Source organism: Oncorhynchus gorbuscha, linkage group LG16 (genome assembly GCF_021184085.1).
Source record: "Oncorhynchus gorbuscha isolate QuinsamMale2020 ecotype Even-year linkage group LG16, OgorEven_v1.0, whole genome shotgun sequence".
Classification (NCBI taxonomy): domain Eukaryota; kingdom Metazoa; phylum Chordata; class Actinopteri; order Salmoniformes; family Salmonidae; genus Oncorhynchus; species Oncorhynchus gorbuscha.
The window spans coordinates 44,357,699-44,384,046 of NC_060188.1; the positions used below are offsets into that span (position 1 = coordinate 44,357,699).

Consider the following 26,348-nt stretch of genomic DNA (forward strand, 5'->3'; position numbering starts at 1 on the left):
CGGTCCACAGGGACGCTGGCCCATGTTGAGTCCAATACTTCCCACAGTTGTGTCAAGTTTGCTGGATGTCCTTTGGGTGGTGGACCATTCTTGAAACACACAGCAAACTGTTGAGCATGAAAAACCCAGCAGCGTTTCAGTTCTTGACATAAATCGGTACGCTTGGCACCTACTACCATACCCCGTTCAAAAGCACTTAAATGCTTTGTCTTGCCCATTCACCCTCCGAGTGGCACACATACACAATCTATGTGTCAATTGTCTCAAGGTTTAAAAATCCTTCTTTAACCTGTCTCCTCCCCTTCATCTACACAGATTGAAGTGGATTTAACAAGTTACATCAATAAGGGATCATAGCCTTCACCTGGATTCACCTGGTCAGTCTGTCATGGAAAGTGCAGGTGTTCTTAATCTTTTGTATACTCCATGTATAATACCACCTCTTTTAAACAAAATGAAGTCACAAATGTATGACATTTTATAGTACCCAGTGAGTGACAATCGTGCTCTTCCTCATGCACATCTCAAGTATTGCTCAAATACAAAAGGCCTTGCAACCTACAGTACACAGTGCATATATTGTAGTATACAGCCCCACGATGAAGGTGTCATGATACCCATAACCCTAGAGGTCAAACAGGTAAATATATTGATTTAAGTCACTTTGTCCTAGAGAGATTTACACATCTACCAAAACATCACGCCAGGGTAAGCCTGCACAAAACACAGCCCTTATAATAAGTGTTTCTAAAATCCCCTACGTGAAAAATGAATGGTGGAAAAAACGATTTGAACCATTTCCCTATTTGACGGCTAGGTTTTGTGGGTATTATGACTCATACTGTGGTACTCTATACAGTTTATCTCAAAATCCAGTATAATTCTCTTACATGCCTCAATGTCCATAGGAACATTTTAAGCCTATATGATTTAAAATGTCTTACCAAACAGCAAGGAGTATATACAAAAGCATGTTGACAGCATAATAGCTAGCACAGGACACATAGTTTGGGATTCAAACCAATAGCCTTGTGTTGGTTACTTGGCTATACTGGACTTATGTCCCATAGCTCTCCAACATATATCCTTAGTGCACATCATCTATAGTGTAACCTATCTCTGGTCAAGGTCATTATGGCGCTTAGCCTTCCTGTTTGTAGGAAGGCTCACTGTCAGCAAGCTGCATGTAACACCCTGAACCAGACCTAATTCTAACTTTACAACGCCAGAAAACGTTAACAGACACACATGCCTCAGATCTCTCTATCCTTAATCTCGTTCCCAGACACTTCCACCCAAAAGGAAGAGTTGCAAAGAAAAAGCCATATCTCAGACTGGCCAATAAAAAGAAAATATTAAGATGGGAAAAAGATCAGACACTGGACAGAGGAACTCTGCCTAGAAGGTCAGCATCCCAGAGTCTCCTCTTCACTGTTGACGTTGAGACTGGTGTTTTGCAGGTACTATTTAATGAAGCTACCAGTTGAGCACTTGTGAGGCGTCTGTTTTTCAAACTAGACACTATTGTACTTGTCCTCTTGCTCAGTTGTGCACCGGGGCCTCCCACTCCTCTTTCTATTCTGGTTAGACATTGTATTGCTTCTTTAATCAGAACCGTTTTCAGCTATGCTAACATAATTGCAAAAGGGTTTTCTAATGATCAATTCGACTTTTAAAATGACAAACTGGGATTATCTAACACAACGTGCCATTGGAACACAGGAGTGATGGTTGCTGATAATGGGCCTCTGTACGCCTATGTAGATATTCCATAAAAAATCTGTCGTTTCCAGCAACAAGTCATTTACAACATTAACAATGTCTACACTGTATTTCTGAACAATTTGATGTTTTAATGGACAATTTTTTTTTGCTTTTCTTTCAAAAACAAGGACATTTCCAAGTGACGGCAAACTTTTCAACGGTAGTGTATATTAAATATTCATTATTAATATACGCCTACTGTATATTAGCTAGCAAATGAATGACCTAACTAACGTTAGCCTGTCTAGCTGGAACTTCTGAAGGAGAATGTTTTATTTCTACAATTTCCAAAAGTGCATTAATAGCACAATTTCTAACTTATTTGCATTCGTTTTTACTTCCACTTTTATGTTGACTTCTCCATTGATGTTGTTTAAGTTTTCGCTGACTTTTCTTAGCGGGTGTATAAATTGTCGCAAATTGAATTATGGGGAGTTTCAGGCCCTGGAGTGAGCATAATTGTACACTCGCAAAGCCGACTTAAAACGAGAGCTGGCGGGCTTATGTTGCAAATTTCCCTTGCTTGGCTAAACATTTGGACCACCCTCCAAGATGGTGACGGGGATTTCCCCAAGGGCTTAAGACGAGGGCAAGTGGACGAGGGTATGTCTTTTAAGTGTTTGGACCGCAGCCCAGATCTAACGGTCGTCTCGGGCCGAACTGCATGTGCAGGCTGTCAAATCAAAGCCACCCCTTCAATATAAGTTGTCAATTTCACAAGGTTGGATTAGTAACATGTTCAACTACTTAAGACATTGGCTCAAATCTAGGTTGTGCCTTTAGATTTTGAGAAAATGAACAACTAAGGAATCATTTTCTTCTCAAACACCAACCCCCGGCCTGGTCTGTTTGGTCTATTTCGCAAGCATTCCCGGAAGTCTCGTGATGTTTAAGTCTCGTTGATATCCCAGGCTTATATGCGCTGTTCCCAATAGCCTGGGGACAAGGTTACTCTATCCTTAACCTTCAGTCAGCGCTCGCTCAATATTGTACTGTACTGGTGATTTATGTACTCCAAACAGGCTTATCTAAAATGCCTTTAAATCAGAGCCTCTAGTCTAGTGCAACAAATATCTCTCAGACGACTCAACACAATCCACTCTTAGAAGCATAGATACAAAGTACAATGGAGAACTCAAACAGTAAATAACCATTAGATGGTGCTGTTAATAAGTCATGCCACTAATATTGGGTAAAATGCATCAATGTCCAGGTGGGCTGGAGAGTGTTGGCTTATGGAGGAGGATGCTGATTGGCCCCCCTGGCTGTCACTCAAACCAGCAATGTCTTTTTTCTATGGTGTCTTCTTTGTTTTCAGTGTTCACTCTGTCCCATTGGTAGTTTAGGAGATGTCCTTCATTTGATTATTTACATCTCCTCATTCCTTCTAGTGACAGTCATTAGCTTTCCCGTGTCTGTCCAACTTCCTGCAAGTTTCCAGTTCTGCTGTCCCCATTGCTCTCAGCTTATTTATGCCCCAGTACTCTGCTCAGTGCCATGAGTAGCATTGTCTTTAGCACCCACCCACCCACCATACTCAAAACTCTCTCATTCCAAGATACTGTAATAGGACTCCTCGGTGGAATAGAGAAGTCTGTCATTCCCAACTATAGTGAGGGTGGGGGTGGGGGGAGTTCAGGAGATTTCAGCACAGCAGTGTCTGTCCCAGGCTTGGGGCTCTCCCCCCTCCGCACACACTAACAGGTAGGACTCAGTCCTCTCCTGTGGCCAGCGCACCTGAGAGAGACAATGAGATGAAGAGAGAGGAGGCGAGAGAGGGAAAGGAGAGGGAGAGAGGGAGGCATACAAGGGGAGAAACATAAGGGCAAGGGAGAAGAGAGGGAGAGAGAAAGGTGGAGACATTGTGGTAAGGATGGGGAGAGAGTGCAAGTGAGCGCAGAGAAGGAAAGATGCAGTCAGTAAGGGAGGGATAGAGAACATGAAGAGGAAACAAGAGAAAATAAGTCATTTTTTCATCAAGCATATATCACTCTAAAGATTTACACCAGGTGTGTCCCAAATGGCACCCTATTTCCTATATAGTGCACTACATTTGACCAGACCCCTATTGGTCCTGGTCAAAAGTAGCACACTAAATAGGGAATAGGGTATAATTTAGGATGGAAGCATTGTTTCTAGTCCCCATGTAGATGTTGCCATTTCCTACCCTGTGGAAGAGCAGCAGGTGGCGGTGGAGAGGGATCACCAGCGGGTAGTGACAGGCAGGGGGTGATCTTTTTCCCTGAAACACACTCACAGTCAGCCACTGAACAGGATTGCAGGCCGTGGTATAGATGCAGCCTTTTTTTGTGTGCGAGTCACAGCACAGCACAGCACAGCATGCCGCACTCGTCTGGGACAAAATCCGTGAAAGGAAAGCAGACACAAAATAAATGGTTATTTCCCTGGGGATGATGAAGACACGTGGCATTGGTAAATTCAATTGAATGCAGCAAAATATTTTTCCCCAGGCGAGTGTGGCATGCTGTGCTGTGACGCGCGCAAATAAGACTGCATTTGTAACATTTTATTTGGATAGTACCCTACAGATGGTTTACAGGCCACATTTATCCAATCTCACCCTACCCCGAACACCATCAAAGGGTTACAGACCAGAAAATTGTATCAACCATCTATAGAGGACCATCCAAATAAAGTGGGATACATTGCAGGAGCATAAATAGGGGTTGGTGTCGATTGTGAGGGAGGAAAGAGCTTGTTTTCTTCTCTTTACTTTACCTCTATATCCTCATGAAAATGTACACACATTCTCTGTATATACCGGAAAACAAGGCTAATATTACTTGATAAAACAAGACGTTTCCAAACTGACAGAGCAGAGAGCCAAACATGTGTTTTGTATGCCCTCATAAAGCCTTTGATAATCTCAGAGGGGAGAGAGAGAGAGAGAGAGAGAGAGAGTGAGAGAGAGAGAGAGAGAGAGAGAGAGAGAGAGAGAGAGAGAGAGAGAGAGAGAAAGAGTGACAGCGTAAGTAAGGCTTACATTGTCCAGACAGTGGGCAGGCAGAGAAAGAGACGACGGGCAGACACGCGGTTCTGTGATTGGAGAAGAGAGAGGTATATTAGAACAGCGCAAGACAGCAGGGGCCTGTTCAGGATGATGAAACGTTACAGGAACGTTATAGAACAGATATGGTTGTCTGTCACCCAGAATTGGGGATTAGCTGTATCGTGTCAGCTCTATTCATGACATTTCTATCTGCAACATTCCACAACGTTTGCCTACTGGACATGGCGGCAAAGGACTATGTAGCGCCACTGCTGCAGGTGACTGTTTTGGGTGGGAGCACGGCTGATGAGCCAGCTGACTTTGCCATCCATGTGAAAAAGACAACAATAACCATTTCAGCAGGAGTGATTGCGTGAGTGAATCGGTGTGTGAAAGTGAGCGGGAGAGAGAGACAGTGATGAAAATGAAGGGATTGGAAAGGGTGAGAGGGATTGCCAGTATTTCTTGAAAACCTTAAAAAGGTACCGTACATATTTCTTGAAAACCTTAAAGGGCCCCTGCAGAGGAAGTTGCTGTCACACTTTTGACTTAATTCCTAGTGCGGAAATGCTGGTTTAGTTTCACCCTACGAACACCGACATATGGCTCCTTATAAATATTGATTGATCGGGCTGTAAGTGCTGTTGTTGTGATGTGGAAACGTTTAGGAGCAACAATGGCTCAGCCGCGAAGTGGTAGGTCACACAAGCTCACAGAACAGGGCAGCCGGGTGCTGAAGCGCGTTGCGCATAAAATTGTCTGTCCTTGGTTGCAGCACTCACTACCCAGTTCCAAACTGTCTCTGAAAACACAATAACCTTTCGTCAGGAGCTTCATGAAATTGGGTTTCAATGGCCGAGTGGCACACAAGTCTAAGATCACAATGCGTAATGCCCAGCGTAGGCTGGAGTGGTTAAAAGCTTGCCGCCATTAGATTCTGGAGCAGTGGAAATGCGTTCTCTGGAGTGATGAATCATGCTTCATCTGGCAGTCCGACGGACGAATCTGGGTTTGGTGGATGCCAGGAAAACGCTACCTGCCCCAATGCATAGTGCCAACTGTAAAGTTTGGTGGAGGAATGGGCCAAAATACCAGCAACAGTGTGTGAAAACCTTGTGAAGACTTACAGAAAATGTTTGACCTCTGTCATTGCCAACAAAGGGTATATAACAAAGTATTGATATAATCTTTTGTTATTGACCAAATACTTATTTTCCACCATAATTTGCAAATAAATTCATAAAAAAATCCTACAATGTGATTTTCTGGATTTTTTTTTCTCATTTTGTCTGTCATAGTTGAACTGTACCTATGATGAAAATTACAGGCCTCTCATCTTTTTAAGTGGGAGAACCTGCTAGCAGTGCTTAGCCTTTTCCACTGGCGAAAGAAAATAAAAAAATAACTGACAAATTACATAATTATTTTGAGTTTCATTACTCACGCAACATTCATTACTCACGCAACATTCATCCCTTCAAGCAATGTCCGTTTAATAAGTTCAATCACCTCGTCACCACTGTAATATGTGTGTTGTGGAGAAATGGCCAGGCAGGAGACGGGAGTACAGTTAGTTTTCGTTTAGTCAAAACCACTCGTGCTCTACAGTTCCCGGCAAAATAGTGTGCATGTGCATTTCCTATTAGGTGTAGTAACGTAACACTGCCGTAATACATTACTGCTTAGTAACAGCACAGTAACTAATATAAACAGATGTCGATCCCAGATACTACACTTTGAACACCTCTGTTTTATTTGCAGGATTATTTCATGCTGATGAAAGATAAGGGCCATATGTTTCGAAAGCCACATCGCAAGTGATTATTATTTGACGTTTCTATACAGCGTTGGGATTGTAGTTCACACGAGGCAGTCTTGGGCGAAGCTAATTGCTGAAAACTGTAAGGAGAAGGCAGAATACCACCTAGAGTTTTCGAGAGCTAGTTTTCGAGAGCTACTGTGGTGGTTCTAGCTTGCTTAGCCTACAATATGTGATGGGTTAAAAATATTGGAGAACTTGGCTACAGGAGCAGAAGAAAACTATTTTTTATGAATGGAATTATGTCACCTCTTCGTGTGTGTGTGTGTGTGTGTGGGGGGGGGGGGGGGGCTTTTTCCACATTGAACACCTGCCCCACCAAAGGTCTGCCCCACCAGCCATCCATCCATTAGAAACCTTCCCCGGAGAGGAGGAAGACCCCCTAACACTGCTTCTTTATAAAAGCTCACAATGCTGTATTGATTTATTGTCAGGGAGGGTCAATGACTGCATACCAGACCTATTTTTAGAGGGGATATTTATCGTTTTGTTCTGGCCAAAGGTTCCAACATAAGCAGATGCTGCTCCTGCGATGCAACACTCTTTTTTCACAGTATGTGGCTCATATGGTCTGGAATTCCAAACCATCTCACATTTGTCTTGATATTTGACACTGCTGCTTGTGAAGAGATGCTATATCCAATAGATGTTCTATAGGAGGAGTTAATGCTGTACACATCAAATGTAAGAGAACTTACTGAAAAAGGGGGGGACTAGTTGGAAAATAAATGTTCATTTTAGTTTCCGTTGCAAAACGATTTAAAACTTTTTCAGTTGTGTGCCTTAAACACAAGCCAGACCTTATCTTACTGAACTTGACGAGAGAGGCCACAGTTCAAAATGATCTGTTAAATGGATGGAACAGAAACCCAAGGAAGGATGATAGAACAGGCAATGATTCAGGTATTTTTTTTTTAAAGAAGAGATGAGGAGGGATGAGTGCTGGGTCTCTTGCCTGTCTCCTTGGAGGACTTCAGGCCCCCGATCTCCACCCTTAGACTCTCCATCTCTTTCTCCAGATCTCCATTCCTCTTCTCTGCCTCATGTAGCCGTCTATAGAGATATGTGGATACGGTCAGCTCTGGTATTGGCTATGAATATTTACCTAAATATCAAATTACATCATGACATTATGGATACCTCTATAACATACATGTACATTACCTAGATGAGGGAGGCCCATTTTTAGCAGTAGAGCAATACTGCAATAAATGCCCCTTATCAACGTGTCTGTCTGTCTGTCTGTCTGTCTGTCTGTCTGTCTGTCTGTCTGTCTGTCTGTCTGTCTGTCTGTCTGTCTGTCTGTCTGTCTGTCTGTCTGTCTGTCTGTCTGTCTGTCTGTCTGTCTGTCTGTCTGTCTGTCTGTCTGTCTGTCTGTCTGTCTGTCTGTCTGTCTGTCTGTCTGTCTGTCTGTCTGTCTGTCTGTCTGCACTCAGGGTTCATCTAACCTGTGCAGGTCCTCATCAAGTCCTGAATTCTGGTCTGTCTCCTCCTCGTCCTCCTCTATCGTGGTGTGAGTGGACTCTGCAGTACCCTGCTCCAAGGCTAGGGGGAGCTCAAGAAGGGCAGGCAGGCTGTCAGTTGATGTCAGAGCATCTCTGAGCTGCCACATCTGACTCTGAAAGCCCACACCACCCCACTCAGTGTCAGAAATACACGACATGGTAAAGGTAAACATATCAGTTCCCCGAAAAGAACGTAGCCGTTAATATCTCTTACATGCCTAACTCTGATGCATGCCACAGAACACATCAGACATTCAAGATGCAGCTAGCTCAAGAAGCACTAAGCATTTAGTCACAACTGACTGGCACACTTGAGATGAGGTTAACTATAACAGTTAGTATTCCTGAATAAACAAACTGACATCTACATGTGTAACAGAGCTACAGCTAACTAGCTAGCGATTCTGTATTGGCTACATGAGACCACTCAAATTGACTTAACTAGCCTAGCTAGTGGTTAGTATTTAGTTTAGTTTTGACTATTACAACTCATCTCAGCTAGTCTCTAGTGTGGATAGTCAACCTACCAGCTTGTCCTGGAAATTGAGGCTTGGCAACCCTTGATGCCGCTGGTGGTCAATCTCCATCATGATGTCACAACTGCGGTCCAAGGCACCTGTCTGTCTGTAAGAGATTGAGAAATTGGTGGAAACAAACAAAACTGTTTTGACACAGTTTTGTATGATACCCCATTAATTTGAGGGCCGTTTATACTGAGACAGTATATGATATGAATGTGACCTTGTAGCTGTGTAGGAGTAGCCAACGAAAGCCAGGTGAACACCGATAGGGGCCCTGTCCATCACGTCACTCAGTGTTTCCTGCAGGACAAAAGACAGCATTACATCTAGTGTGCTTTATATGCATGTCAGGTATGGTCAATTCCATGCCAGCGCAGACGGATAATATTCTTGGCATCTCAGATTGTTATGGCAATTCTCACATAGAAACTTCATTGGGGGGAAGGATGTTTGACATGCTCTTATACATTTGTATCACAAACCATTTAAGGCACTTTTAAGGCGTATACACACCTCCTGTAAGACGTTATGATCCGTAAACTACATGATACAGACATTATCTTGGTGTCATTACACTCTTTATAGTGTGATCAAATTCAGTCCTGCCCCCCCCACCTTCCTCCCCGGGTGTATATTTTGGTTTTTGCCTTAGCATTACACAGCTGATTCAAATAGCTGAATGTTTAGCTGAATGTGAAATTCTAAAGGAGTGCTGTGATTGGTTAATGACCTACTGTATAATGTCTATTCCTATGTACAGTACCAGGCAAAAGTTTGGGCACACCTACTCATTCTAGGGTTTTTCTTTATTTTTACTATTTTCTACATTGTAGAATAATAGTGAAGACATCACAAATATGAAATAACACATGGAATCATGTAGTAACCAAAAAAAGTGTTAAACAAATCAAAATATATTTTATATGGGAGATTCTTCAAAGTAGTCACACTTTGCCTTGATGACAGCTTTGTGATACAAATGTAAAAATCATGTCAAATATTTTCCACCTATGCTGGCATGGAATTAACATTATACGTTGTCTAAGGTCCCTTCTTAGGCTTGCTTCTGGAGCCATGTCATATTGGAGCCAGACCACACTATCTACCAAGAGATTTCTCATCTATATTATTCCTGGCTGTCTATTTACCACCACAGAACGTAGCTGGCACTAAACCAACTCTAAACCAACTCTATAAGGCCATAATCAAAGAAGAAAATGCTCACCCAGGTGCGGCGCTCTTAGTGGCCGGGGACTGTAATGCAGCAAACTTAAATGAGTTTTACTAAATTTTACTAGCATGTCATATGTGCAAGCAGAGGAAAACAAATCCTAGACCACCTTTACTCCACACACAGAGACGCGTACAAAGCTCCCCCGCCCTCTATTTGGCAAATCTGACCATAATTCTATCCTCTTGACTCTTGCTTATGAGCAAAATCTAAAGCAGGAAGTATCTGTGACTCGCTCAATGTGGAAGTGGTCAGATGACACAGATGCTACACTACAGGGCTGTTTTGCTAGCACAGACTAGAATATGTTCTGGGATTCATCAAATGGCATAGAGGAGTACACCACCTCAGTCATCGGCTTCATCAATAAGTGCATCGACGACGTCGTCCCCACACTGACTGTACATACATATCCCAACCAGAAGCCATGGATTACAGGCAACATCTGCATCAAGCGAAAGGCTAGAGCTGCCACATTCAAGGAGTGGGATACTAATCCGGATGCTTATAAGAAATGCCGCTATGCCCGCAGATAAACCACCAAACAAGAAAGGCGTCAATATAGGACTAAGATTGAATCCTACTACACCGGCTTTGACGCTCAACAGATGTTGCAGGGCTTGAAAACTATTACGGACTACAAAGGGAAACCCAGACGCGAGCTGCCCAGTGACGTAAGCCTACCAGACGTGCTAAATGCCTTTTATGCTTGCTTCTAGGCAAGCAACACTGAAGCATGCATGAGAGTACCAGTTGTTCTGGATGACTGTGTGGTAACGCTATTAGTAACCGATTTGAACAAACCCTTTAAACCGGTCAACATTCACAAAGCCGCTGGGCCAGACAGATTACCAGGACGTGTACTCAAAGCATGCGCAGAAGAACTGGCAAGTGTCTTCACTGACATTTTCAACCTCTCCCTGACCAAGTCTGTAATACCTACCTCTTTCAAGCAGACCACCACAGTCTCTGTGCCCAAGGAAGCAAAGGTAACCTGCCTAAATGCTTTGAAAGGCACCACAGTATCCTCCCGGACACCCTAGACCCACTCCAATTTGCGTACCGCCCAAACAGATACACAGATGATGCAATCTTAATTGCACTCCACACTGCCCTTTCTCACCTGAACAAAAGGAACACCTATGTGAGAATGCTGTTCATTGACTACGCTCAGCGTTCAATACCAGAGTGCCCACAAAGTTCATCACTAAGCTAAGGACTCTGGGACTAAACACCTCCCTCTGCAACTGGATCTTGGACTTCCTGACGGGACACCCCCAGGTGGTAAGAGTAGGCAACAACACGTCTGTCACGCTGATCCTTAACAATGGGGCTCCTCTGGTATGCATTTAGTCCCCTCATGTACTCCCTGCTCCTCACGACTGGATGGCCAAACACGACTCCAACACCATCATTAAGTTTGCTGACGACACAACAGTGTTAGGCCTGATCACCGACAACGATGAGACGACTACAAGGACGAGGTCAGAGAACTGGAAGTGTGGTGCCAGGACAACATCCTCTCCCTCAATGTGGAGAAGACTAAGGAGATGATCATGGACTACAGGAAAAGGCGGGCCGAACAGGCCGCCATTAACATCGGCGGGGCTGTAGTGGAGCGGATTGAGAGCTTCAAGTTCCTTCCCACCAATGAACTATCATCGTCCAAACATACAAAGACAGCCATGAAGAAGGCACGACAAAACCTTTTCCCCCTCAGGAGACTGAAAAGATTTGGCATGGGTCCCCAGATCCACAAAAGGTTTTACAGCTGCACCATCGAGAGCATTCTGACCGGTTGCATCACCCCTTGTATGGCAACTGCTCGGCATCTGACAGTAAGGCGCTATAGAGGGTAGTGCGAACAGCCCAGTACATCATTTGGGCCAAGCTTCCTTCCATCCAGGACCTAGATAATAGGCGGTGTCAGAGGCAAGTCCATAAAATTGTCAGCGATTCCAGTCACCCACGTTGTAGACTGTTTTCTCTGCTACTGCACAGCAAGCTATACAGGAGCGCCAAGTCTAGGACCAAGAGGCTCCTCAACAGCTTCTACCCCCAAGCCTTAAGACTGCTGAACAATTAATAAAATTGCCACTGGACAATTTACATTGACCTTTTGTACACTGCTGCTACTCGCTGTTTACAAATTACCTCAACTAACCTGTACCCGCTCACATTGACTAGGTACCGGTGCCTTAGTTGTATATAGCCTCGTTATTCTTATTGTGTTATGTTTTTATTATTACTTTTTGTTTTAGTCTACTTGGAAAAAAATGTCTTACGTAACTCTATGGAAGTTGCTCTATATTAGGCCCCTTTACGTTTGAATGGATTGTATATAGATTGTATACTGGCTTTTCGGATTAATACCATTTCACTGAGGCAGTCGTCCAACACATCAAAGTTGGAGGTGTCAGTGGCGTTGGAGACTTCAGGTTCGAAGGGTGCTGGAAGTTCATGCAGGGAGCCCCAATCTAGTCCACAGAAGAAAGGATGGCCCCTGAAGTCCCCAGAGCCCCCAGCCCCCATACGATTCTCCCTCTCACAGATCAGCCCCATGATGAGGGAACGGGCCATGTTTGAAACCTCGGGGCCAGACTGTGGGAACTCAAAGTGCTCCTGGAGGGACATAATGGTTAGTTCCTTATACTGTAATTCAAGCTTGCAGCTCTTCTTCACAATTCTTTAGGTTTGAGCTCAATATATACATTTTTGCAGTCTTTGCAGATGTATAAGAAGATGGTTACAAAGATTACTATGGCCAAATCCCAAATCGACCTCTACGCACCTGATTGGATTGACAGGTGTAAGCAATATCGTAATAGATCTACCTTGTCCTCTGATAAGTGGAAGCTAGGTGGAAGTTTCACAATATTGCTTATACTAATCAAATGATCTAAGATCTCCACAAGTGCATAGAGTGTAGGGCTTAGGGGTCGATTTGGGATTGAGCCCTATTGAATATTAGCTATTTTTAAACATCTCTCCCTCCTCTGATTTCCCACCACTCTTGGCACCGATATGTACAGATACATATGTACATTTTCTGATGACTCTTCAACATGTTCTCCTGTTCAATGTGTGAAGTGACCTTCTCTCAGTCGCCATCATACCTGGAAGTTCATGATCTTGACATAGGTCTCCGAGATGGACTCTGCGTAGAAGGGCGTGGTCCCCTGCAGCATCTCGTAGGCACAGACCCCCAGGGCCCACCAGTCACACTCAGGGCCATAGCCTCCCCCTCCCTCCACCGCACGCAGGATCTCTGGGGACAGGTAGTCGGGTGTGCCTACTGCCAAGGACGAGTGCACCTGCAAATGCACAGTGACATGTCAACACACACAAATGCATTGACAAAAGTAGGATTCTATCCTTGGGATGCAATACGTTCACCTTATAGAAGAGAGAAAACTTCCCTCACAGAAAGTAGTAGTTCTAACTCATTAGTAGCAACAGAAGTCACACACTGTCACACTATAACACACAGAGGAGTACACCTTTGTGTCACCGACGTGGTTTAGTGAGTAAGTAACCCTACCTGAGCCCTAAAGACTTGCTTTAGCTCCCTGAGCCTTGGCTTTAGTTCATAGGGCTAACACAGCCTTCCCACTGGGCACAAACTGGTTGAATAAACATTATCTCAATGTGTTTTGTTAACGTACTGTGACGTAGATTCCATGTGGAAAATATATTTGATTTGAAAAAAAAATATTTGAGGATGGAATTTCAACCACAGAATTATGTCCAAATAGATAAACCTTGCTGCCCCGATCAACTGTAAGTGCTGTTATTGTGAAGTGGAAACGTCTAGGAGCAACAACGGCTCAACCGTGAAGTGGTAGGCAACACAAGCTAAAAAGTATCTATACTGGGTAATGCTAGTGTGGCAGGCTAGCTAGCTACAGGCTAGCTAACGTTAGCTTACAAGTCGGATTTGAAAGTTACTTTGTAGCTCATTAAAGTATTCTGTATTGTCTAGGGCAAACCTAAATAATGGATGCAGCTACTGTATAGTGGTAGCTAACTCATGTATGACAAATACAGGGAACTAGGAGCAACAAAATGAACCGTAACGGTGTCATCGGCCTGAATCTAATCCAATCTGGAGCTACAGTCAGTGTACAATGTAAAGCAAAGAATTAGCTTGACCAGAGTTACTGCATTGATGGCACAGACGGCTTCATCAACAACGGTTATGTGAAAAGTTTTATTTAAAAAATTAACTAGTAGGTTCATTAACCAGCCAAGCAGATACAAGTAGTACCAAAAATTACGTTAGAAATATGTCTTTTAGAAGTTATTTTTCAGACGTCGACATCAAGTACACTTCAGGTGCTGAATGAACGTTTAGAAGACGTCTTTTCCTGACGTTGAAAATACACTACCATAAAAAAGTTAGGGGTCACCATCTTACCCAAAGCCCTGAGAGATGGTATTACATTTTCTTGGTTCAACAAAGGAATTAAACCATTTGTCAATCTCTACAGAGAAGGTGAACTACTATCCTTTCAACAACTGGCATCTCATTTTCAGTTACCTCAAACGCATTTCTTCAAGTACCTACAGGTTAGGCATTACATTGCCACTCAGCAGGGAGGTAAGATTCAGCCCATGAGTAAACCTAAAACTGATAAACTGTGGCTGGAAAGGAAAGGGGTAAAGGGTTTCATTTCCAAGATGTACTCTGGTCTTCAAACTCTGTTGGGGAACGATGAACCTCAATGCTTGCATGAAGTGGCATGATGACCATGGTCTCATTTTTGAAGATGAGAAATGGGGAAAGCTCTCTTTAGATGCTCATCATCTTTTATTTAACACAAGTCACAAGTTGATGCAATTCAATATTTTACATAGGGTCTACTTTATAGAGGGACTGTATAAGATTCATTCTAAATATTCACCATTTTTCCCAAAGTGTAAAACGGCAGTGGGAATAATTATGCAGATGTTTTTGTCCTTCCCTGAACTAAGCAATTATTGAAAAGACATTATTCAGATCTTATCACAGGTCACTAATATGACGGTACCACTAGATCCTTCCCTTATTCTTCTTGGAGATGATTGTGTTCTACAAGTTAATATTTGTAGCCAAACCAGATTCATTAAATTGGCAGTCACTGCAGCCAATAAATGCACAGCTATTATATGGAAGAGTGACACTCCGCCAAGCAAGCAGATGTGGCTAAAAGAACTATCTTCCTATATTCCATCTGAAAAAATAACATACAATTTACGTAATAAACCCTTTGAATTTACTGATGTCTGGGGGGACTTTCAGCAGTTTCTAGAGACGTCACCTTACCTGCCTCATTACTACTTTCCTCATTAATGTATTATTATTATTTGTTTTTGTGTTGAATAATTTATTTTCTAGCATGGAATGTGAAGGTCATTCTGTTTGTTGTTTTTTGTTAGTCAGGGAAGCTAATACCGGTAGAGGGGAGGGAGGGGTGTGTTCCTGTGATGGGGAGGGAAGTGTTTTGCACAATGTGTCCCCATGTAGCATTGTGTTTTGTGTAGGTGGAAGGAATAACAAGGCATTATCTGTGTCATATTTTCATGATTGTTTAATTGTAAAAAAAAAAAAAAATATATATATATATATATATAAATGTTTTGGGGTCACTTAGAAATGTCTTTCTTTTGAAAGAAAAGTACATTTTTGGTCCATTAAAATAACATACAATTTTTCAGAAATACAGTGTAGACATTGTTAATGTTGTAAATGACTTTTGTAGCTGGAATATCTACATAGGCGTACAGAGGCCCATTATCAGCAACCATCACTCCTGTGTTCCAATGGCACGTTGTGTTAGCTAATCCAAGTTTAGAATTTTAAAAGGCTAATTGATTATTAGAAAACCCTTTTTACAATTATGTTAGCACAGCTGAAACTGTTGTCCTAAATAAAAGAAGCAATAAAACTGGCCTTCTTTAGACGAGTTGAGTATCTGGAGCATCAGCATTTGATTTCAGGCTCAAAATGGCCAGAAAAAAAGACATTTCTTCTGAACTTGTCAATTTATTCTTGTTTTGAGAAATGAAGGCTATTCCATGCAAGAAACTGAAGATCTCGTACAACGCTATGTACTACTCCCCTCACAGAACAGAGGAGTGGGAGGCCCCGGTGCAGTGATGATGTTCAAAGTACTCCAACATACAGAATAAACCAACAGACCACTTCAGCTACAATAACATTCTAAGTAATGGTTACAGATGCTTTTTGTTTTCTTGCTTTGACTGTGATATGTTGTTGTTTATCTACCTTAGTTGAATGCACTGAGTGTAAGTCACTCTGGATAAGAGCTGCTGAATGACCCCCAAAAAATCTTGGTCAACCGAGAGTCATCTGTTCTTTCGACCAATGATTGGTTGACATTTTTAAATGTGTATTTTTCTATAATATAAACACCCTATGTTTGAATAAAATCAACTATATGTAGGCTACTGAACTTGTCTGATGCTTTAAGCACTGATATTAAAAATGACTAAAGAGGGAGACAGTGATTAATATAGCCTATCCAGAAGAAAAAAAACCTGTTCCAACCCACCTCCTCCCAGTTTCGCAGATTCCGCCATTAGGCTCCTAAAAGTTGCCGGTAATAGACTACACCAGCTGTGAGCAAGCTTTTCCATTTGGAGTGCCAAGTTATCATACCATTTCTACTGATCTGCATGCCAGTTATGATTTTCATATGCACATGTTTGTGGAACAGTTTCATTTTTATTTCTAATAAAGTCTTCATATCTCAAAATCAATGTAATGTGGTGAAACAAAACGCTACCTAAATGAAAGTGACACATCTAAAAGTAACTTCTATTGCCATTGCCAATATTTAAAAATAGCCTTCATTAACCAACAAATAAAAACATTGCAGCCTGCAGGTCGAAAATATCCAGATGAAAAATAAATATCCTATGAATCACACTGGCTACGCATGGCCAGTCTGCAAGGAACTTAAAACATTATATCAACTATGAACTTGGTCCAGCCTGACCGTGCCAGCAAACTTGCAACATTGTATAAAATATTCTGGGCCCTCAGTGTCCTGCACCAGTGAGCTCCAGACAGACAGAGACAGCTGTAGGATATTTGTGCAAGGTATAAGAAGTAATCAGGTAGGCCTATTTTATGGTGTTTCCACCAGAGCAGAGCATTACATGCTGAGTGGTTATCGAAAGGGAGAAAGCTAGTAGGCAAACTATTTTCATTCTCAATGGATGTAGAAACAGACGTTGTTTACTTGCTGTTTGAGGCGAATAGAAAACGACTTTGAGAAGATTTTTTCTATTGTGTTATTGACTGTACGTTTGTTTGTGTTACTCCTGTGTTGTTGTCGCACTGCTTTGCTTTATCTTGGCCAGGTCGCAGTTGTAAATGAGAACTTGTTCTCAACTGGCCTACCTGGTTAAATAAAGGTGAAATAATATATTAAAAAACACAGTGATGATGAGTCAAGACAATCAGAAATTGTATCAGATCCCCAAATGGGCACATTTATAGTTCTACATCTATGCGCAGGCCAGGAAGCCTAGGCCTACTTCTATACCTAATCAGAGTACTCTACTGTGCTCTACTCTACTGAGCTGTACTGTCCTGTCCAAACCTGTGAACATAGATGTCCCAGACCAGACCAAATCTGAACCAATTATAGACATCTATTTTTGAGCTGAATCAAGGATGGTCTGGGTCCCCTGATGTGAAATGTATAGTGGGTAGAATCATTTTGGTTGTGAAGTGTTATCAAAAAGCATTGTCCTTTCTTTATAGTACCATGCAATTTACCACTTGGCTGTCTATTGTATCCCCCTGTCACAGGACCTCTCAGTCAACACCACCTCATAAGATGAGAAAGTCAATTGTTTATGAAGAATGCCTGCTGCAGTTGTTTGAGAGATGTCAATTTTGCAGCCGAACATGCAACATAGAGAAGATCAGCAAGGGACCCTCAGCATCGTGCAGACATGCCCTCGCTGTAAGCAGGGCAGACACTTGAATCAGGTTGGTGACATTTGACTTGGTCAAAGGTCAAAATCGTTCCGAGATTTGTCCCAATTCACCTTCATGACTCAGCCTGGTGAACCAGCCCGATTGCTACGTTTACCATTCTATTTCAAATGATATCTGAGGTGAAATAGAAAGGGAGCTCAGCAATCAGGTTGGTTCCACCATTTGAATCATAACCACCGTTGATAATCCAATCAGTGCTTTGTGCGTGTGTTTGTGTGACCGAGCAGTATCTTTAATCTCGGGCTCCCGAGTGGCGCAGCGGTCTAAGGCACTGCATCTCAGTGCTTGAGGTGTCACTACAGATACACTGGTTTGATTCCAGGCTGTATCACAACCGGCTGTGATTTGGGAGTCCCATAAGGGCTGCGTACAATTGGCCCAGCGTCGTTTGGGTTTGGCAGGTGTAGGCCATCATTGTAAATAAGAATTTGCCTAGTTAAATGTTACGTTTTTGTTAAATTAAAATAATGAGGGGCCAGGAGCTGATCTGAGCTGCCATGCCCATTAATGGGGCACTAGCAAAGACCTTACCTCCAGCCTCACCTCCTGCCTGCTCACTAAAGGTGATCGATGGTGAGAACAGAATTAGGTTTGTTTAGACTGACCTGTTCAAACTTCAACATAGCATATGTTTGTCAGATTTCACCTATCCTGACTGCCATTGGTAATAGAACAGTGACTGTGTGTATGTCCAATTTGTAAGTCGCTCTGGATAAGAGCGTCTGCTAAATGACTTAAATGTAAATGTAAATGTAATGTTCATAGATGCATCTATCAGCCAGTACTTGGAGACTTGCAAGATGATGTGATGGAGTCCTGACCAACAGACAGGCTTGATACTGACATCTCTGAATGGAGAAAGACCAGGCACTTTCACAATGTGGGACTAAAGGTGATTACTAATAACACAGTACAGCAGAAATGTCCAGTATTTGCAACATCCTTTCCAGCATATGAGTTGACACTGGAGAGACGAAGCAGGTACGGGGAGTCAAACCTTTAATATATAACGGGCATGGAACGAGACTGTGTATGGGCATGGAACGAGACTGTGTAGCTCAGTTGGTAGAGCATGGCGCTTGTAACGCCAGGGTAGTGGGTTCGATCCCCGGGACCACCCATACGTAGAATGTATGCACACATGACTGTAAGTCGCTTTGGATAAAAGCGTCTGCTAAATGGCATATATTATTATTATTATTATTACTTAATATATAACGGGCAGGGAACGAGACTTAATATATAAAACGGGCATGGAACGAGACTTTTAATATATAACGGGCAGGGAACGAGACTTTTAATATATAACGGGCAGGGAACGAGACTTTTAATATATAACGGGCAGGGAACGAGACTTTTAATATATAACGGGCAGGGAACGAGACTTTTGATATATAACGGGCAGGGAACGAGACTTTTGATATATAACGGGCAGGGAACGAGACTTTTGATATATAACGGGCAGGGAACGAGACTTTTGATATATAACGGGCATGGAACGAGACTTTTGATATATAACGGGCAGGGAACGAGACTTTTGATATATAACGGGCAGGGAACGAGACTTTTGATATATAACGGGCAGGGAACGAGACTTTTGATATATAACGGGCAGGGAACGAGACTTTTGATATATAACGGGCAGGGAACGAGACTTTTGATATATAACGGGCAGGGAACGAGACTTTTGATATATAACGGGCAGGGAACGAGACTTTTGATATATAACGGGCAGGGAACGAGACTTTTGATATATAACGGGCAGGGAACGAGACTTTTGATATATAACGGGCAGGGAACGAGACTTTTGATATATAACGGGCAGGGAACGAGACTTTTGATATATAACGGGCAGGAACGAGACTTTTGATATATAACGGGCAGGGAACGAGACTTTTGATATATAACGGGCAGGGAACGAGACTTTTGATATATAACGGGCAGGGAACGAGACTTTTGATATATAACGGGCAGGGAACGAGACTTTTGATATATAACGGGCAGGGAACGAGACTTTTGATATATAACGGGCAGGGAACGAGACTTTTGATATATAACGGGCAGGGAACGAGACTTTTGATATATAACGGGCAGGAACGAGACTTTTGATATATAACGGGCAGGGAACGAGACTTTTGATATATAACGGGCAGGGAACGAGACTTTTGATATATAACGGGCAGGGAACGAGACTTTTGATATATAACGGGCATGGAACGAGACTTTTGATATATAACGGGCAGGGAACGAGACTTTTGATATATAACGGGCATGGAACGAGACTTTTGATATATAACGGGCATGGAACGAGACTTTTGATATATAACGGGCAGGGAACGAGACTTTTGATATATAACGGGCAGGGAACGAGACTTTTAATATATAACGGGCAGGGAACGAGACTTTTAATATATAACGGGCAGGGAACGAGACTTTTAATATATAACGGGCAGGGAACGAGACTTTTAATATATAACGGGCAGGGAACGAGACTTTTAATATATAACGGGCAGGGAACGAGACTTTTAATATATAACGGGCAGGGAACGAGACTTTTAATATATAACGGGCAGGGAACGAGACTTTTAATATATAACGGGCAGGGAACGAGACTTTTGATATATAACGGGCAGGGAACGAGACTTTTGATATATAACGGGCAGGGAACGAGACTTTTGATATATAACGGGCAGGGAACGAGACTTGATATATAACGGGCAGGGAACGAGACTTTTGATATATAACGGGCAGGGAACGAGACTTTTGATATATAACTGGCAGGGAACGAGACTTTTAATATATAACGGGCAGGGAACGAGACTTTTGATATATAACGGGCAGGGAACGAGACTTTTGATATATAACGGGCAGGGAACGAGACTTTTGATATATAACGGGCAGGGAACGAGACTTTTAATATATAACGGGCAGGGAACGAGACTTTTGATATATAACGGGCATGGAACGAGACTTTTGATATATAACGGGCAGGGAACGAGACTTTTAATATATAACGGGCAGGGAACGAGACAGGAACAGCGTCAGCATAAAAGAAAACAAAGACAAAAACAATCAATGCAGAAGCGGGGAACAGAGCAGGGGAACTGACAAATATAGGGGAGGTAATAACAGGTGATGAGTGAGCCCAGGTGAGTCCAATATCACTGATGCGCGTAATGAGGGAAGTCAGGTTTGCGTAATGGATGATAGGAGAGCCTGGTGCCCTCAAGTGCCGGGCTCAAGCGCCGGGCTGTGTCACTGATGAACTCTGCCTCTACTCAAACTATTTCTACAGATGGAGAGGACCGTAGATGCTTTTTTCCAGATGCTAGCTTTGGCCGTTTGATTGGGAAACCATAAAAGTTTTATCTGACCTGTTCAAACTTCAACATAATACCTGTTTGTGTGTCAGACGTTACCAATCCTAACTGTAATTGGTAATATAGAAAAGTGACTATATGTGTATGTGTTCACAGACACATTTATGGAGCCAACAAATGGATACTCGCAAGACGTCCAGGCTGACAGACGGGCTTGATACTGATGTCTCAAAATGGAGAGAGACCTGGCACTGACTAGACACAACTTTTACTTGTATTCTTATTTTTGAAATGATTGAATTGAATGGTATCAGTCAATATGGGGAGGGAGAAACCCTGTGTATTCTGCACCAGGATCAGGTATCAGTCAATATGGGGAGGGAGAAACCCTGTGTATTCTGCACCAGGATCAGGTATCAGTCAATATGGGGAGGGAGAAACCCTGTGTATTCTGCACCAGGATCAGGTATCAGTCAATATGGGGAGGGAGAAACCCTGTGTATTCTGCACCAGGATCAGGTATCAGTCAATATGTATCAGTCAATATGGGGAGGGAGAAACCCTGTGTATTCTGCACCAGGATCAGGTATCAGTCAATATGGGGAGGGAGAAACCCTGTGTATTCTGCACCAGGATCAGGTATCAGTCAATATGGGGAGGGAGAAACCCTGTGTATTCTGCACAGGATCAGGTATCAGTCAATATGGGGAGGAAAATCCTGTTGTATATGAGACACCACACAGGAAGGTATGACCGCTCTGACATGTTTGCCAAGGTAACCCCTTTAACCAACAGACAAGATGCCGATAGGCACATTATCTGTATCTATACCACAACACCATGTTATTTAACACATCCATGGCCAGATTTTGAGGTTACTGTAACTATACTTGTCTTCTTATGTAATCATATGAAGCGTGCATGTTCTACATAGCATGCATAGGTCGTTGCAGGTCTGTAGAGATCTTCACAATTGCTGTAATAATCTGCACAGAATCTCAAACGGCATTGATCGCTGGCATTGATCGTGTACTTTTAATGTAATCTCAACTGCAATCCAGGTCATTTTGGTTCTGCTATTAAATGAAGCACAGTGACAACACAATCTGTTGTATAAATAAACAATTTGACATCGTATTTCCATTTGAACGTTGCTGTGCTTTCAAATAGGTAAAAGCGCAGTGGTAAACATGTAGGTGACAACTACACCAAAAATGTGACATTGTTTTTCCATTGGAATTAGGTTGTGCTTTTAGATGGTTGAAAGCATAGTGATAACGCATTAGAAATTCAAAAAACTATTAGTTGTCTTTTTGAGTGGGTGAATATAGGTTGTAATATCATGAATCAACGTCTCAAGGAAATGCCCAATTATCCACATTGAAATGATGTGGTGTGCCCAGTGGGTTGTGACAGTAGACCCAGGTTCGATACCCAGTATGTAATTTTTGCACAGCAATATTGTTAACAGTGGAGTGAATTGTGAGTGTTTTGCAGCCCTTTGGGGCCTCTCACCATGCCATCCTCCTGGACCCTCAGACAGGAACCAAAGTCCCCCAGCCTGATGTGGCCCTTTGCCGTCAGCAGGATGTTGTCAGGTTTGATGTCCCTGCAGAAGGGAGTAAAAGATGCCAATCTGTCTATATGCTTTCAAGGTCTTCCCGTTCCCAGGCCATTTATATGGGATTGCATAACTAATGTTGCAATGGTTCTTGGAATCCTGCACTCATTTGAGGTGCATGGACCAAAAACAAACCACCGTCCACACTCAAAACAAATTGTGTTTCAAGTTATTGTATGCTGATATATTCATCCATTCTATAGTCAACAATGTTCTCTGAACTTCCCTTGTAGGTGTTCTAAAGTAAGGTACAATTGTCCCAGTCTGTTTTAAATAGACGTGCGGCGACGCCCACCTGTGGGGAAAACAACCTGTGGTTGCCTTGTTTACCCCATTGTCCTACAATCAAAAATGTAACCTTTTTCAAACACCATTTTCTTGTGTAAAATGTTTTCCACACACATAGCTACGTCTAGCCTACTTGAAAACCGGGTCCCCACAATTTCCCACTCTTACACACTGAATACCCTGAAGCCACAGGGTTTCCCTACGTGGGAGTTTTGCGAAATAATGATTGTTTTCCCCAATTTGTGGGCGTGGTCAAGAGGAATTCCTTGTTATGACATGAATACCAACTCGCAGTATGTTCCCTGTTTTCTGAGTGTTCTTTCGAACATTCCTTCCAGAAACATGACTTTTTTCAGAACTTTAGGGGGGGGGCATTCTAGGAACACCACAAATTATTTGCTGAATGGTGTCGTCTTTTCGGGTGTCTCTAACTAACCTGTGCACATAGCCCATCCTGTGGATGGAGTCAATGGCCATGACCATCTCAGCCAGGTAGAACTGCGCCATGTCCTCAGGGATACGGTCGCCAAACTTACTGAGCAGGGTCAACAGGTCACCACCCACGTAGTAGTCCATCACCAGGTACTGAGAGGGAGAGAGAGAGAGATATTGTGCAAGGGGAGAGATAGAGGGAGGGAAAGAGGGAAAGAAACTGAGGGCAGCTACATTTACACTGAAAAGACCGTGTAGCTTCAGTCAAAGTCCACAGGGTTTTCCCAAGAATCTGCCACTGACGTGACCCTCGTAACTGAGTGCTTGTTACTGATACCCACCAAGTAATTGTCATCCTGGAAGGCGTAGTGCAGCTCAGTGATCCAGCGTCGATCGCCCTTCAGCAGAACCTCTCTCTCCTCTTGGTAACAAGCTGTCTACAGGACATACACACAGACACACACAGACGCAACACAGAAAGAAGGATGACGTCACATGCTGTTTTACAGTAGAAGCCAGAAGCAACAAAGGGAGGAAGTCAGTGCTGACACAAAACGTGTCCGTTACGTGAATAGTGAGAATACAGTGTACTGAAAAGTTCCTGTGTATGTGTGTTTATGTTTACCTCTCCTCGCTTCAGCATGTCCCACTTATTCATAATCTTCAGGGCGTACACTTGCTGTGTGCTACGCATCCTTGCCACAGCCACCTATAAATACGGCGCCACAAACATGTCACAACGGAGACAAGATTCAATTGTCCAATGTGCACCGTGACCTTGTGCGGTGTCCTCTCACCTCACTGAAGGTCCCTCGACCAATCACCTTCAAGATGTGGAAGTCATCCCTCTTGATGCGTGTCTTCTTCACCTGCCTCACCAGGGGCTCCACTGTGATTAGAGGATAGAGAGTTGTTATTGGACAAGAGAGGAAAGAGGGTGTTGGGGGAAAAAATGTCATGCTAATCAGGGCCAGCATTTTTTTGTTGATGGTGTTTTGTACGGAGAAAATGTTTTATACATCACATGTCCTTTAAAAGCAAGCCTGACACACACACTGTTAACAAGAAGGCCCCCGGGCATGCTGAGAAGAATCGTCCATTTCCTTTTACCTTTCATACAAACACATGCACGTGTATTTCTGTGACTTAGTTGGTAGTGCATGGAGCGTGCAATGCCAGAATTGTGGGTTTAATTCTTGCTGGGGCCACCATCCGAAAAATGTTTGCACTTATGACGGTAACAAGCCCCCACTTCCCCTTTAAGACACTGGTGTTCTGAAATAGTCTAAGAGTGTGTCTAAGAATAGCCACCACCATTTAATACTTTTTTAAGGCAGGTTTTTCAGCCCCATCATTTTTCCTTTTTTTCCTCCCATGCCTTCTTGTGTGGGGAGGAATGCGTGCAAGACCAGGGCAACATTGTAAACCCTTTCGAGAGAGAGAGAGAGAGAGAGAGAGAGATTCTTGTGGAAACAACATAATCCTGCAGAGTCCTGTTACTTCCTTGATTGGATCCCAAATGGCCCCCTATTCCCTATACAGTGCCTTAGGAAAGTATTCAGACCTCTTGAGTTTTGTGATGTTACAGCCTTATTCTAAAAATCTCAACAATTTACAGACAATACCCCACAAAAGCACTACGATTGAATCCCACATCCCGCTCATCGGATGTGACAGGGCTTGCAAACTAATATGGCCTACGAAGGGAAACCCAGCCGTGAGCTGCGCAGTGACACGAGCCTACCAGACAAGCTATATTCCTTTTATGCTCGCTTCTAGTCAAACAACACTGAAGTATGCGTGAGAGCACCAACTGTTTGGGACGACTGTATGATCACACTCTCTGTAGCCGATGTGAGCAAGACCATTAAACAGGTCAACATTCACAAGGCCGCAGGGCCATACAGATTACCAGGACGTGTACTCAGAGCCTGCGTGGACCAACTGGCAAGTGTCTTCACTGCCATTTTCAACCTCTCCCTGAACGAGTCTGTAATACCTACATGTTTTAAGCAGAACACCATAGTCTCTGTGCCCAAGAAAATGAAGGTAACGTGCCTAAATGACTACCGCCCCAATGACTACCGCCCCATAGCACCCACGTCGGTAGCCATGAAGTGATTTGAAAGGCTGGTCATGGCTCACATCAACATCATCATCCCGGAAACCCTAGACCCACCCCAAATTTGCATACCTTCACAACAGATCCACAGATGACACAATCTCAATCGCATTCCACACTGCCCTTTCCCACCTGGACAAAAGGAACACCTATGTGAGAATGCTGTCCATTGACTACAGCTCAGCGTTCAACACCATAGAGCGCACAAAGCTCATCACTAAGCTAAGGACGTGGGACTAAACACCTCCCTCTGCAACTGGATCCTGGACTTCCTGATGGGCCACCCCCAGGTAGTAAGGGTAGGCAACAACACATCCGCCATGCTGATCCTTAACACAGGGGCCCCTTAAGGGTGCCTGCTCAGTCCCCTCCTGTACTCCCTGTTCACCTATGACTGCACGGCCAGGCATGACTCCAACACCATCATTAAGTTTGTCGATGACACAACAGTGTTAGGCCTGATCACCAACAGCGATGAGACAGCCTATAGGGAGTAGGTCAGTCACCTGGCCGTGTGGTACAAGGACAACAACCTCTCCCTCAACGTGATCAAGACAAAGGAGATGATTGTGGACTACATTCTCATCGACGGGGCTGTAGTGGAGCAGGTTGAGAGCTTCAAGTTCTTTGGCGTCCACATCACCAACAAAGCACACCAAGACAGGTCCAAGCACACCAAGACAGTCATGAAGAGGGCACGA

General features: G+C 43.2%; 1 protein-coding gene across 4 annotated transcripts in view; it reads right to left on the bottom strand.

The window, feature by feature from the left end:
- Positions 1-1,817: 1,817 nt before the first annotated feature.
- The window catches only part of LOC124000459 (myotonin-protein kinase-like), a 37,212-nt gene continuing 12,681 nt past the window's right edge, over positions 1,818-26,348 (bottom strand). Inside the window, exons 2-15 of one of the 4 annotated variants that reach the window (XM_046306818.1) lie at positions 24,323-24,414; positions 24,151-24,234; positions 23,867-23,962; positions 23,530-23,678; positions 22,700-22,793; positions 12,967-13,164; positions 12,224-12,472; positions 8,840-8,919; positions 8,626-8,722; positions 8,042-8,211; positions 7,549-7,646; positions 4,769-4,821; positions 3,932-4,117; positions 1,818-3,501 (exon numbers count right to left, since the gene is read on the bottom strand). In XM_046306818.1, coding sequence (XP_046162774.1) covers positions 3,400-3,501; positions 3,932-4,117; positions 4,769-4,821; positions 7,549-7,646; positions 8,042-8,211; positions 8,626-8,722; positions 8,840-8,919; positions 12,224-12,472; positions 12,967-13,164; positions 22,700-22,793; positions 23,530-23,678; positions 23,867-23,962; positions 24,151-24,234; positions 24,323-24,414 — 1,748 coding nt within the window. In that variant the 3' untranslated portion in view covers positions 1,818-3,399. Of the gene's footprint in view, positions 3,502-3,931; positions 4,118-4,768; positions 4,822-7,548; positions 7,647-8,041; positions 8,212-8,625; positions 8,723-8,839; positions 8,920-12,208; positions 12,473-12,966; positions 13,165-22,699; positions 22,794-23,529; positions 23,679-23,866; positions 23,963-24,150; positions 24,235-24,322; positions 24,415-26,348 lie in introns of all 4 variants that reach the window. The other 3 variants (XM_046306817.1, XM_046306819.1, XM_046306820.1) reach the window with 3 other exon arrangements.